The sequence below is a fragment of the Cyprinodon tularosa genome, unplaced genomic scaffold (genome assembly GCF_016077235.1).
Source record: "Cyprinodon tularosa strain WSP-4 unplaced genomic scaffold, ASM1607723v1 ctg562, whole genome shotgun sequence".
Taxonomy (NCBI): domain Eukaryota; kingdom Metazoa; phylum Chordata; class Actinopteri; order Cyprinodontiformes; family Cyprinodontidae; genus Cyprinodon; species Cyprinodon tularosa.
The window spans coordinates 263,090-277,072 of record NW_024039299.1 but is presented as its reverse complement, the minus strand read 5'-3'; the positions used below and the strand labels follow the sequence as shown (position 1 = coordinate 277,072).

At 40.8% G+C, this 13,983-nt stretch overlaps 2 protein-coding genes across 9 annotated transcripts in view; one reads left to right on the top strand and one right to left on the bottom strand.

Moving 5' to 3' along the window:
• Positions 1-4,826, bottom strand: part of unm_hu7910 (un-named hu7910) — a 46,988-nt gene extending 42,162 nt beyond the window's left edge. Inside the window, exons 1-2 of one of the 8 annotated variants that reach the window (XM_038305726.1) lie at positions 260-549; positions 134-190 (exon numbers count right to left, since the gene is read on the bottom strand). In XM_038305726.1, the coding sequence (XP_038161654.1) occupies positions 134-190; positions 260-368 (166 nt within the window). In that variant the 5' untranslated portion in view covers positions 369-549. Of the gene's footprint in view, positions 1-133; positions 673-4,605 lie in introns of those variants that run through there. The other 7 variants (XM_038305728.1, XM_038305727.1, XM_038305729.1 and 4 more) reach the window with 7 other exon arrangements.
• Positions 4,827-8,560: 3,734 nt separating this feature from the next.
• scn5lab (sodium channel, voltage gated, type V-like, alpha b) overlaps positions 8,561-13,983 on the top strand; it is a 257,645-nt gene continuing 252,222 nt past the window's right edge. The window contains exon 1 of the mRNA XM_038305734.1: positions 8,561-9,099. The gene's annotated coding sequence lies outside the window, so the exon portion shown is untranslated. The remainder of the gene's footprint in view (positions 9,100-13,983) is intronic.

The window sequence follows — 13,983 nt, the reverse complement described above, 5'->3', positions numbered from 1 at the left end:
GTTCTAACCACCGATCACAGTGGCTGGGAAGGTTCTGGTTAGCTGTTCTGACCCAGTAGAGGGACACAGAACCATGGCAGTCAGATGTTAATCAGACTAGAACCACACCATGCACTGGGCTCACGGAGCTCACCGTGGTTCTGGAGCTCAGGCTCCTCTGGCAGATGGACCTCCTCCACTCTATCGCCTCCTAAACGGGCCCAAAGGTCAGACCCAGAGCTCAGCCGAACTGGACAGAACCTTCGCCTGTCTGACCTACCTGTCCCCTGTGACACCTCCACCTCCTCCACCTCCTCCTCCTCTGCACGGATCTCCTCTACAGGAGGTGCGGAGGATGGGGCAGCGCGGGCCGTCCCGTGACGCTGCATGGACCCACCGAGCCGAACAGGTCCGAGTGAAACAGAACCAGCTCCTCCAGAGGAGTTGAGAGGGGAACCAGGCAGCTGCTCCTCCTCTCCCTCCTCGTGGGGAACCCGACCCGCTCTATTATTAGAGCTGACAAAGCTCTGCCAGAGGACAGAACGACCCGCACAGAGACCTTGACTCCTCTCCTCACAGAGACCCCCCTCCTCTGTTACAGAACCAGAACAACCCCCCACCTTTCAAAAGGAGAGGTCCAAATATTTACATACACCCTCAGCGTCAGAGGCCAGGATGGTGGATGTGACCCGGTCTGACCAAAGGATGCCTCCATTCATTCTAGTTCAGACTGGATCAACCGATCGGTTCGGCTGCTGACATCACCAGGCCAACCGCTCCATCCAGAGTCAGTGAGGGAGCAGCTAAAAATATCTAATTAGAAGATTAAATTAAAAGCTGCTTTAATGCTGGGGAAGATTCTCAGTCATTCATTCAAAATGGCAAAAACAGCGATGAGTTCGAGGTTTATTGGAGAAACCAAACATCCTCTCCACAGAAGCATGGCCCAACAACAGGAGAGCGCCCTCCTCTGGACAAGACTCTTTCAGAAACCTCCAATGCAGCGATAGAGTTGATTCCTTCCCGCTCTCATCGCAGCTCCAACCCCTTTACAGGAGAACAGAAGACCTTGCCTGTTCATCTAGACCAACCATTCCCTCTAACGACCCCCCTTTCAGAGACATAGACAGGTATGGGGCATTGCAGGCTAACAAAGAAGCCAAACGACCCCCATTCCAAAGGGGGGGACCCGTTCATCCGTTTCTATTTGCATGTTTTCTAAACTAAAACCAGGCTTTGTTGGGCTGCTGGATAAAACCTGGAACTAAACGCTAAAAAAGCTTCCTGGATGGAAAAGAAACGTCTTCAAACTTGTAAACAAAGTCCAGATGATTTTTTATTTTTATTTTCTTTTATTGTAATGCTTCCTTTAAAGGAAAATTCGCTCATATTCAGGATTCAAACTTCTGAAAGTTCTTTAAATATGAAATGATTCCATCCTGTTCAATAAATGATCAGTGTTTTTAATTCAGAGTAATTTCCATGTGAATGTGCTTTACTGGAGGCATCCATGTTTGTCAAAGAACACTACTGCCACCTACTGGTTAGTGACGTCACGGTGCGGTATCGGCTGTTGATCAAGTCCCAGTGCTGTATCTGGTGTTTGTCACAACGCGCTATTATCCAAGTCATCTTGAAAACATTCTTCTTCCAAATGTTGGCTACATATTACGGGTTTTTTCTCTGGCCAGAAGTTCGATGGCAAATCCTCCCTCTTCAAGTTGGCGATCCAACGACCAACCCGTCCGTGGAGGATCAGGAATCAGAAAGGTGGAATAACTCTTTTTTTCACTTTTACCCGATGTATTCCAGCATCCAGCTGCCATGCACGTGGGCATTGTCAGTTTCACTATAGCTCTGGTGAATTTCAATGGTGAAGTCCTCTGGAAATCTTCAATAATTGTTGTTGATTGCAGATGTGTCTAGTAGTTCCCATTGATTTAGCTTGGAAAGCGGGGAGAATGGCGCTAGGCTTACCGCACCGTGACGTCACTGCTGGAAGATGGCAGGAGGGGGGGGTTACTAGATTTGGGCAAAAATGGCCGCTCCCAGACTCAGTGATCGCAATGAAAATTATTATTTCTTTGAGAACGGTTTTAGTGAAAAGGTTTCTGTTTGGACATCTTAGTCTCAGGGTTAACCCTAAACAGCTTTAATGACAAATTATTCCCACTTTAGTTTTAGGTTTATTCTTTATTAGTCGTGTGTGTTAGCTATCTGTTAGCCAGATTAGCTGGGGTGGACGGCCTTCCTTCACATGGTGGATCACACTGTGGGTACGGAGGCTACCTAACGAGGACAGTCTGTACAACAAGCACAGGATAACGATACAGACTGATAAAGAAGAGCCAGCTGTGATCCTGAGGCGAAGAAGCAAGAGGAACGGAGGTCAGGGCATGGATGGCGTGTCAGGTCCTGACAGGAACAGCTAAGGAGCAGGAGATGTTCGGGGGTTAATTTCCTGATGCCATCGTGTGCCGACGACTTGAGCCCACTCCAAGCAATGTCTCTGTCCTGTAACAACCTGATGATCTGGTGAACTGGAAGGTGACCTGAGATGACATGATGGGAATTAGCTCTATAGAAATACACTGAATAGAATTGATCAGTTCTGACCCGTTTCCCCTCATGCTGTTATTTAGAATCAGGCTACGCCGTGTTTACAGCATAACCGTCAGACCGGGCGGGAGGATTCTGCCATGCTGGCCTCTAACCGTACCAGGGTTCCACAGCTTTAACCCGACATGTAGATCATCTGATTCTAGAAACCACCCCATCGTTTATAAACGGGTGTTAAAAATAACATCTGACCATAATAACGCTGCATCAAAGAAGGACTGGGAGCCTTTAAACAGCCTTTAAGGTGAAATGTGAAGCGGCTGCATTTTATTTTTAAAAACGAAGCTAACAGAGAGCAGCGGCCGCAGCAGCGACACTTCCTCTGATTCCTCACCTCTGGAGGTGAGAAACCCAGCTAGAGGCGACACGCTGCTGCTGCTGCTGGGTCTAGATGTGGTTTCCTCCTGCAGGCCTGATAAAAGGGAACTCAGCGCTCCGTGTTCATGAGCCGTGTGACACCAGGTCACGGCTGCAGACACGTAAGCCGCTGCTGCAGAAGGAAAACCTTCAAGTCGTCCTCCAAGGCTGCAGGGATGCGTCTCTCTGCTGATTTTATCATCAGGCACTGAGGCTCCTGGGTAATCGCTGAGCTGCCATGACAGCAGAGATGGTTTAGATTAGTTAAATAAAACACAGATATTCATTCGCTAAAAGAAACGGTTTAAGGTTTTCAACAGCGACGCTCCTCAGCTCCACCTTGGAGATCCTGATGTGCTTCCAGTCCCTCCAGTAGGCCCGCTGTCCTGCCTCAGATCCTTTAGATTTCCACAATATGAGAAATTCCAGAGCGACAGTGCAGAAGCATAGCAGCAAAACTGGTTCGCGACCAGAACCAAGCGACATCTGATGTTTGCAGAAGTCTAATCTGCTCTTAAAGGGGAACAAACTGAACATGGATGATTACCTTTCAATAATGGCCGTATGATGAACTGTTCTCTCTTTGCAAAGACATAATAAATGAGTGAAATCCATCTATCTCAGGTTATTTAACTGGACTGAATGGTTGAATACTTTTTTCCCATGACACATGAGGGTAAACGGGGTCAGAAAGTCAAATGGAGCAGGAACCACAGCCCAGCAGCCTAAAGGATCAGGATGGCTTCATGTTTAGACCTCAGAGCAGAATCAGGAAATCTGATTTTAGACAGTTTTGGTTTTTCTGGACTTTTTTTTCTGATTTCAGACATAAAGAAGACAATTACTGATAGAAATGTCCTGAAACCTGACAGTAACAGACTTCCTTACCCCATCAGGACTAATATCTAAATAATTTAATATGATAGGGATCAGTGTTTATTGAAGGATTTCCGATATAGTAAAGAAAACCAGAGGAATCACATCACAGGAAATCCTGATGCTGCAGCAAACCTGTGAATGAGGGTCACCAGCCCCTCAAGGCATGTTTACAACAGATATCTGCTTTTTTCCCTTTATATTAAATTATTCTGCATCATTAAAAAGCTTCATGTTTGGTTTGTGTGTATATATCCCGCCTTATTAAAGCGCAAAACCCATTTTTGATTGGTTGCTAACCGGGATTTTGCAGCCTAAACACAGGATAGCGACGCTAGCTTAGCGCCCGACCAGACACCGTTCAAAAAACGTCTGATTTTAGAAAATCTCCATTATGACGCGGATAAAGAACATAAAATAGGAATTGCGACAAGAACAGCATAAAATAAAACAATTACAGTAATTCGGTGTCAACAGCATCAAAAAATTCTAACATTTTCATTAAAGTCTCAAGTGTTTTTAAACTGTTCTTCTCCCCAATAAGCGAAGAGTTTTAGCCTGGAAAAACAATAACTCGAACCTCTGCGAGAAAGAACTAAACGCCGAAATAAAGAGTTTTATAACCTAAAGAACATTATCGATTAACGTATTTGTTTATGTTTATGCAATCGTTTTAAAATAATCAATTTAAAATCACCAACTTATCTAAGGAAGTTTCGTACGGAGGCGCGCATCGCGCTCCCAGAACAGAGCGAAATAGGCCCAAAAACTGACCTTTTTTAGAGTGACTTTTGGAATTCTTTCTCTGCGCCATTTCTTCTTCGCTTCCTTGGTGTTTGACTTCCTGCAGAACAGCAACAAATTAAACCTCCAACCCGTCAGAAAGTGGCTGAAGCTAAAAGTATTCAGCCTCTCTGTGATGAAACGACCAGTTCCCCCCCAAAAAACACGTCTTCACTTGGATACCAGCAAAGCCGAAGTCCATAGTTACCGTGACGGATTCTTGCTTCGACCAATCAGAAGCCTAGAAACGAGTCAGAGGTGGGTCTTAAGGCGGGCTCTCTTGTAAATGGACCAATCAGATTGCAGGACAGCTTCCCAGCGTCCCTGGTTTCTTTGAAAATGAGGAAAAACGTGGCAGAAGGACAGAAGTTTAAAGATGTGGGGCGGAGGGTCCTCCTCTGGTCATAACGACTTTAATACAGTTTGAAACAAAATCACAAAAGTGCTCCAACCAATAATTATCAAGTTAATGAATGTTTTATCATTTTGGACATCTTCTAAAATGGAAAATAACAACTGAAATAAAGCTCAGTAATGACTATTTAACTTTAATAGCAGCTATTATTGTATTTTATTGCTTTCCTCACTTATTCCAACTTACCTTATTTTTAAAATGACCAAAAAATGTTTTGTTTACAGTTATTAATGAAATAAAAGCTTGGCCGTTTGGTAAATGTCTTCAACCTGGCAGAGTTTTAATACTTTAAAGGGAAATTTAGAGAAAAAATATGTTTAATTCGACTAAATAAACTGTACCTGCGCAGTATGACCTCACGAGGGCGCTGCTGTAAACCCTAACAGACGATGATGATCTATCTATCTATCTATCTATCTATCTATCTATCTATCTATCTATCTATCTATCTATCTATCTATCTATCTATCTATCTATCTATCTATCTATCTATCTATCTATCTATCTATCTATCCATCTATCTATCTATCTATCATCTCTACGTAATGAAACAGAAGAAAAAAGGTTTTTAATGTAAAACTCATAAACTCAATAGATTATTCCACAGGCTCTTCTGTTACATCAGAGCAAAGGATCTTATCATGGACAGTTGGACCTTCTGAATATTATGTCCTCTGCAGGATACTGTAGTGAGTCTTTTCTTCTGCACATCCGGCTGGACTCAACATCTCTATAAGGCTTTTCCACAGAGGCAGACATGAAATGCTCTAAAACATGGCTGCTCTGACTTGGACTTGATTAACCCAGTGATCTACACTTTAGAAGAGGTTTAGCTCTGGGGATAGAAAGTTGGAGTCCAGATTCTTCTGTCTGCTGACTGTTAAAGTTCTGACTTCCGCTGGGGTCCGAACTTTAAAAAAAACCTTCTTCAAACTAGAACGGTTTTTCTTTCATAGTGTTTATCTCCAGTGCACCTTTGCCTGCCGGACTTTTTCCTTCCACTCAGTTTTCCAGTATTATGGTGAGATGCAGCACTCTTCCCGTACCATCTACTGTAATACTCAACGTTTGTTTTTTTTGCTAACTTACTCAAATGTACAACTGAGCATGCGGGCCAGGCTACAGATTTATTATTTTTCAAATTTATTTTGCGAATAGTCGTAACTTAACAAGAATTAAATCATTATCTTCCGAAAATTAAGTCGTAACATTACGAGAATAAAGTCGTAACATTACGAGAATAAAGTTGTAACATTACGAGACTAAATTCGTAACATTACGAGAATAAGGTCCTAACATTACAAGAATAAAGTTGTAACCTTACGAGACTAAATTCGTAACATTATGAGAATAAGTCGTAACATTACGAGAATAAAGTCGTAACATTACAAGAATAAAGTCGTAACATTACGAGACTAAATTCGTAACATTATGAGAATAAAGTCATAACGTTACGAGAATAAAGTCCTTATATTACAAGCATAAAGTCGTTATATCACGAGAATAAAGTCGCAACATTAGGAGAATAAAGTCGTAACATTACGAGAATAAAGTCGTTATATCACAAGCATAAAGTCTTATATCACGAGAATAAAGTCGTAACATTACGAGAATAAAGTCGTTATATCACGAGAATAAATTCGTAACATTACGAGAATAAATTGGTAACATAACGAGAATAAATTTGTAACATTAGGAGAATAAAGTCCTTACATTACAAGCATAAAGTCGTTATATCACGAGAATAAAGTCGCAACATTCGGAGAATAAAGTCGTAACATTACGAGAATAAAGTCTTTATATTACAAGCATAAAGTCTTATATCATGAGAATAAAGTCGCAACATTACGAGAATAAAGTCGTTATATCACAAGAAAAAATTGGTAACATTACGAGAATAAATTGGTAACATTACGAGAATAAATTCATAACATTAGGAGAATAAAGTCCTTATATTACAAGCATAAAGTCGTTATATCACGAGAATAAAGTCGCAACATTAGGAGAATAAAGTCGTAACATTACGAGAATAAAGTCGTTATATCACAAGCATAAAGTCGTAACATTACGAGAATAAAGTCGTTATATCACGAGAATAAATTCGTAACATTACGAGAATAAATTGGTAACATTACGAGAATGAATTTGTAACATTGCAAAAATAAAGCCCTTATATTACAAGCATAAAGTCGTTATATCACGACAATAAAGTCATAACATTAGGAGAATAAAGTCATAACATTACGAGAATGAAGTCATTATATTACGAGAATAAAATCGTTATATTGCGAGAATATACTTGTGACATTACGAGAATAAAGTCGTAACATTACTAGAATAAAGTCGTTATATTATGAGAATAAAGTTGTAATATTATGAGAATAAAGTCATCATTCAACAACCTGTTTCAGAAAGAAAGCTTGGAGCTCCGCTCAGCAGACGACGGCCGACCAGCTCCACCAATCAGCAACCAGAGTCCACTCTGACATCCTGCCCAGTTTGATGCTGCTGCTAAAAGATTTCCTGATTCTTCAAACCGATGCTAAAGTAGAACTTCCCATGATGCTCCACATTCCTCATTTTAGGGAAGAAAGGGATTCTGGGAAGAGTTGTCATAAAATACAACTTGTTTCTCATAACTTTATGACTTTATTTTCATAACTTTATGAGTTTATTCTTATAAATTTATGACTTTATTTTCATAACTTAATGACTTTAATCTCATAACCTTATGACTTTATTCTTATAACTTTATGAGTTTATTCTTATAAATTTATGACTTTATTCTCATAACTTAATGATTTATTCCTATAACTTTATGACTTTATTCTCATAACTTAATGATTTATTCCTATAACTTTATGACTTTATTCTTATAAATGTATGACTTTGTTCTCATAACTTTGCCCTAATACTCTGTGGTAGAAATGAACCTCTAGATGATGTTATAATTGATTAGGTTCATTAAAGAAAAGCTTTCAGATAAATTTGATCCCATCAACAGCATCAGTTCCAGTCCTCAGACGCTAGGGGGAGACTTAACATTTTATCCATCAGATGTTCAGGTTATGAGATGAAGCATAAAGTGCAGACTGGGATGAAGGTTGATGGAGACCAAAGGTCACAGAAAGGCCGCTTTATCAATTCTGGAGCAGGTTGAGACTTTTTAATGACTTTAACTTATTAGCAATGAATCAATGCAGTTAAGTTATGGAAGTTTGTTTCTTTCTTTTTGTTTTTCATCCCCTGAAATGTTTCAGCAGGAGGTGGAAAAGTCTCCCCAGACCGTGGAGCTTCTATTCAGTCCAGATCTATCCGAACAGCTCTGAGAGGAAACATCTGTTTCTGCTTAATGTTCAGAAACTCTGAGCCCAAACTCTCCAAAGCGCGTCCTGCCAAAACGCGCGCGCCCCCGGTCACCTCAGCGCGACAAAAACGGGATTTATGTGGCAGCCTCGCGATACTCTCCTCCCTCCCAACCCCCTCTCTCTCTCTCTCTCTCTCTCTCCCCGGTCTGGGGGCGATCAGGCGGCAGGGATGAGGGGAGTGTGGTCGGACAGCCCCAGCAGCCCACGGACGCACCCGTCACGCACCCAACCCTGCGCTCCAAGTCCAGTCAGAGCGGCTCCTGCTTCCTGGAGGAGAAGCTGAGGAGAGCTGGAAGCTGCTGAGGAGTTTAATCTTTGTTATTTCATCACCTGCAGAAGCTGAATGAGGAGGAGGAGGATCCCAGCATCTTGTTTCTGGAGTTAAAGGAGTTTTTCTGCCGGAGCGGCAGGAGTGAAGCAGCCCTGGTGCGCACTTTCCTTCCCCGGGTGGAGTGACGCGCAACAGCCCCGAGGAGACGCTCCTGGTTCCTGCTCCTGTTTGTCTGTTTCTCCTCTGAGTTTGGATTGTTACCCCGCAGATCTCCGGGCGGCGCAGCGCGGAGTTTCTCCGCTCATGGATCCGCCGCTGTGCGCCTCCTCTCAGGCTGAGTGAGCGGCGCGCGGCGCGGCGCAGCGCAGCGGGGATGTTCTGACTGGAAGAGATTTAAACCCGCAGCTTTTTCCCCCGCAGGACTTTCACATGTGAGTAAAGATTTATTTATTTTACTGTCTGCTGCTAATAAAGAGGCTGAGATGGCGCGTGTTGAACTCTGACCTTTTGGGTCATCCTGGATTTTCAAGAAAATCAACTGAAATTGGAAAAAATGTAATTTATTTTCTATTTTATTTTCGTTTTTTAATACAATTAATTATTGAAAGCTATTCCGTCTTAATGGATCAAACCTTTACGCGCAGAAAAGCTAAATGTTTTGGTTGAACTGAGCTGACCAGAACCAGGACGCGGATCCATCCAGGCGCGCGGTCTCCTGCGCAGCTCCGAACCTCTCCTGAGACTCTGTTCCTATGCAACCGAGCCGAGCCGAGCCGTGCCAATCCCCCCCCCCAGATCTTTCCGTTAATTAAGCCGCAGTGTTTGTGTAGAAGCGGATTCTTTGGGGGCTGCTGCTCATCACTTTCCGGCCTGTTTACGTCCTTGAGAGGAGCTGCGCCTGCACTGGAAAAAAATCCTAATCTAGATAATTTTTTTCTTAAAATAAGCACATTTTTCTTGAATTGAGGAGATAAAACAGACATTTCTCCAACGGAACAAGACCATTTAATTTAAAATAAGAAAATTTCAAGTGCATATTATCTAATTATCTTATTTTAATAGTATAAATCCTCATTCCATTGGTAGCTAAATCATCTTATTTACCTGCTCAAATGAAGGGTAAATACACTTTTTTTACTCGTTTCTAGTTCGCTTTTGCAGTGCGTTTGTCCGCTTTCTGCTCAAACTTCTGCTTTTAGCTCCTGATTTCCATAAGCTGACATTTCTGAAGGTCCTGGGAAATTCATTCCTAATGTCACAAACTGTTAGCTTGGCATGACTCAGTTTGTTTTGTCTTCAGCTGCATTTTAAAACCTTCTTTAGGTAAATATTTGATATATTCATGTAAGAAAGAGGCGCTTTAGGTAAGATTAAGTTTCACACTGCAAAAACGACCTAAAAATGAGTACAAATGTCTTAAATTAAGCATGATCTACCAATGGAATTAGTATTTTTACTCTTAAATAAGATAATTAGATAATATGTACTTGTAATAAGACAATATAATTATTTTTTCTTATTAAATTTTAATTTTCTTGTTCCATTGGCAAAATGTCTCACTTCCCTCCTTAATTCAACAAAAACTGCACTCATTGAGAGTAATTTTTTTGCAGTGCAGGTAGAACTGATCTAATTTTTATTGAATTGAATAATTTTGAGAAGAAATGAAGCGTTGAAGCCGACCTTTGACCTTCTAGATGTTTCCCTCAGTCATTTTTTTGCAGCCTTATTTTATTTATCATTAAAAACAAACAGATATGCTGCAGAAAGAAGAATATTTATGTTTTATTTTATAAACTTTCACCTGAGAAATAAGCATCAACATTTAATTTTCTGGGTGGATTTCATCAAATCCAGTTATGCCTTTTTTTTATTTTGAAGAATCTATAATTTAAGCTCCTGTTATGATGCAGATTTGGATCATTTTGTTCCTTGAACCGAATCAATATAACATCAAATGCAATCAGGAAATATTTTAGATGAATTAATTTAGTATAATTGTGATATTTTATCTCTTTTTTTTATGTAAATGTGACAGATTAGATAAATTTCAGTCAGTTTTAAAGGTTTATCTGATATATAAATTAAAAAAAGTAAAAAAAGTAAAAACCTTTGATGCTTTAACCTGTTTTAGTTTAAATCGCCGCGATGCAGAGGGAGATTCCTCCAGGATTCTTGCTCCAGATGTTCTCCTCCTTCTGTCCTGCAGGAGAAGGAGATCAGGAAAGCAATGGAACCACGTAGAGATGAAGCAACTAGATTCATTTGGGAGAATCGGCTCATCCTGCTAATCTGGAAACATTCCGGTTTAATATTTAGCTCCGTCTTGGATGAAATATTTAGCTTTAGTTTTGTGTTTAGTATCAGAAACAGGAAGAGTTCTGATTCCTGAAAGAATTAAACTGTTTTATTCTCATCTATTCAAGGTTTTTCTGTAAAACCTTAAAGATTAGTGATAGAAACAAATTAAGGTCTCTCTTTCAGAATTTTTTAATGTTTATTCTTATTAAAGGGATTATCACGGTCAAAAAGTTCTGGTACCGTCAGCTGCACTGCAAAAACGAGCTAGAAATAAATTAAAGTTTCTTAATTTAACTACATTTACCCTTAATTTGAGCTGGTAAATAAGATGATCTGCCAATGGAATAATTGTTTTTATTCTTAAATAAAATAATTAGATAATATTGCACTTAAAATAATAAAACATGTGTTTTTTTCTTATTTTAAATGCACATTGTCTCGTTCCATTGATAAAGAGTCTCACTTTTCCCCGCAGTTCAAGAAAAAACGCACCTATTTGAAGAAAAAGTGACTTATTTAGATTCAGTTCTTTCTACACTGGAAAAACGATCTAGAAATAAGTAAAAATGTCTTAAATTAAGTGTATTTACCCTTAATTTGAGTAGGTAAATGAGATAATTAGCCAATGGAATGAGTATTTTTAGTCTTAAAATAAGATTATTAGATATTATGCACTTTAAATAAAACAATGCAATTGTTTTATCTTATTTTAAACCTGAATAGTCCTGTTCCAGTGGCAAAATGTATCTTTTATCTCCTCAGTTAAAGAACAAATGCACTTAATTTAACAAAAAATGACTTATCTAGTCTAGATTAGGATTTTTTCCGGTGTGGAGCTGCAGGCAGTATTTATATTCCGTACACATTAAAGCATCATAATGTTGTTTAAACTGTATTTTATTGTGCTGTAGTTTTTCATCTTATATCGTCTCATAGATCATCAATCATACTTAAATCTGTTGGGTTATTTTAGTGATTTCTCTCTGATGGTCTGACTTCAAGCTGCGTCCGAATGCTGCTGCGTGTCTTTGCTCCATCTGTGACCCGAAACTAATAAAATCCGAACAGTAAAACATTTCAATCTGAAAAACTCACACGAAGAGAAAAGATAATTAGAAGAAATTTATTGATGCAATGACTTTAGTCTTTGGCGCTCAGACCACGGCAGGAAACATAGCGCAGAACGCTGATAGATATGCATGACAGAGTAAAGAACAGAGCTGTTCCCCCCCCGGCCTGAAACTGGTGGTGGAGTGGAGATAGATGGAGTTGGTCAGTCTATAGACTGCTGGTTAGAGAGACGGTCTGCTGAGCTTTAGGGGGAGATCCAGTGGACTGCGTGAGCTGATACTAGAGCTTCACTCAGGAACCTGGAAGATGGAAGTCCAGCTTGGATAAGAAGGTTGAGAGAGCATGAAGCGACAGTGGAGAGGAAACCTCTGGCAGAACCAGGCTCAACATGGGGGTCTTCTGCCGGACCGGTTAAGATGAGACAGGGAACGCTGTAAGAAATTCAAAACAGACGTATACCACAAACCAATCAAACGTATCTTAAGTTATCACACCAGTATTTTTATATGAATGCCAACAACAAAAAACATTATAAAAACACTTTTTAAAAACATAATTTCATCTCCAGGTTTACTTCTCATCCATAAATCTGGTCCTTTTGAGGCTGTGAAGGTAAATCTGTGTTTTCCATGGTCCGATATTGAGTCACAAACCTAAAAAATTAATGTACCAGTTTAATAATGGAGAAGCTATTAGTCAGCTTTATATATTTTTAATATATAATAATATTTATTTTCTGAGAATGTCTTTATTTAAGAGAAAATATGCAAATTAACAAACATGGAGAAAAAGGGGCGTGCAGGTGGTGCACCGGTTAGCGCGCATGAAGCATGTGCCTTACACCTCAACGCGGCCAACCCGGGTTCGAATTTGACCTTTGGTCGTTTGCCGCATTTCTCTCATACCCCCTATCCTGTCAGTCTACAGTTGAAAAAATCAGCCACTAGTGCCTCCAAAAACAAACATCTAGAAAAATTAGACTATATTCTAATATTTTCCATGTGAATCCCAGATTGTTCTTCTTCTTTGCCTTTTCTATAAAGTTCTTTAAATCAGTCCTAGCCGTCTTTATCCAGGCTGGATCAGATCCTGACCTTTGAAAAAGGAGGCAGAATAAAGCCTTAGCCTCGCTGCATGCAGTTGGCCTCGCTGCATGCAGTTAGCCGAGCTACATGCAGTTAGCCTAGCTACATGCAGTTAGCCTCGCTGCATGCAGTTAGCCTCGCTACATGCAGTTAGCCGAGCTACATGCAGTTAGCCGAGCTACATGCAGTTAGCCTAGCTACATGCAGTTAGCCTCGCTGCATGCAGTTAGCCTCGCTACATGCAGTTAGCCGAGCTACATGCAGTTAGCCGAGCTACATGCAGTTAGCCTAGCTACATAAAGTTAGCCGAGCTGCATGCAGTTAGCCTCGCTGCATGCAGTTAGCCTGGCTGCATGCAGTTAGCCGAGCTACATGCAGTTAACCTCGCTTCATGTAGTTAGCCTTGCTGCATGCAGTTAGCCGAGCTACATGCAGTTAGCCTAGCTACATGCAGTTAGCCTAGCTACATGCAGTTAGCCTGGTTGCATGCAGTTATCCTCGCTGCATGCAGTTAGCTGAGCTATATGCAGTTAGCCTCGCTGCATGCAGTTGGCCGAGCTACATGCTGTTAGCCTCGCTGCATGCAGTTAGCCGAGCTACATGCAGTTAGCCTAGCTACATGCAGTTAGCCTCGCTGCATGCAGTTAGCCTCGCTACATGCAGTTAGCCAAGCTACATGCAGTTAGCCGAGCTACATGCAGTTAGCCTAGCTACATAAAGTTAGCCGAGCTGCATGCAGTTAGCCTCGCTGCATGCAGTTAGCCTGGCTGCATGCAGTTAGCCGAGCTACATGCAGTTAACCTCGCTTCATGTAGTTAGCCTTGCTGCATGCAGTTAGCCGAGCTACATGCAGTTAGC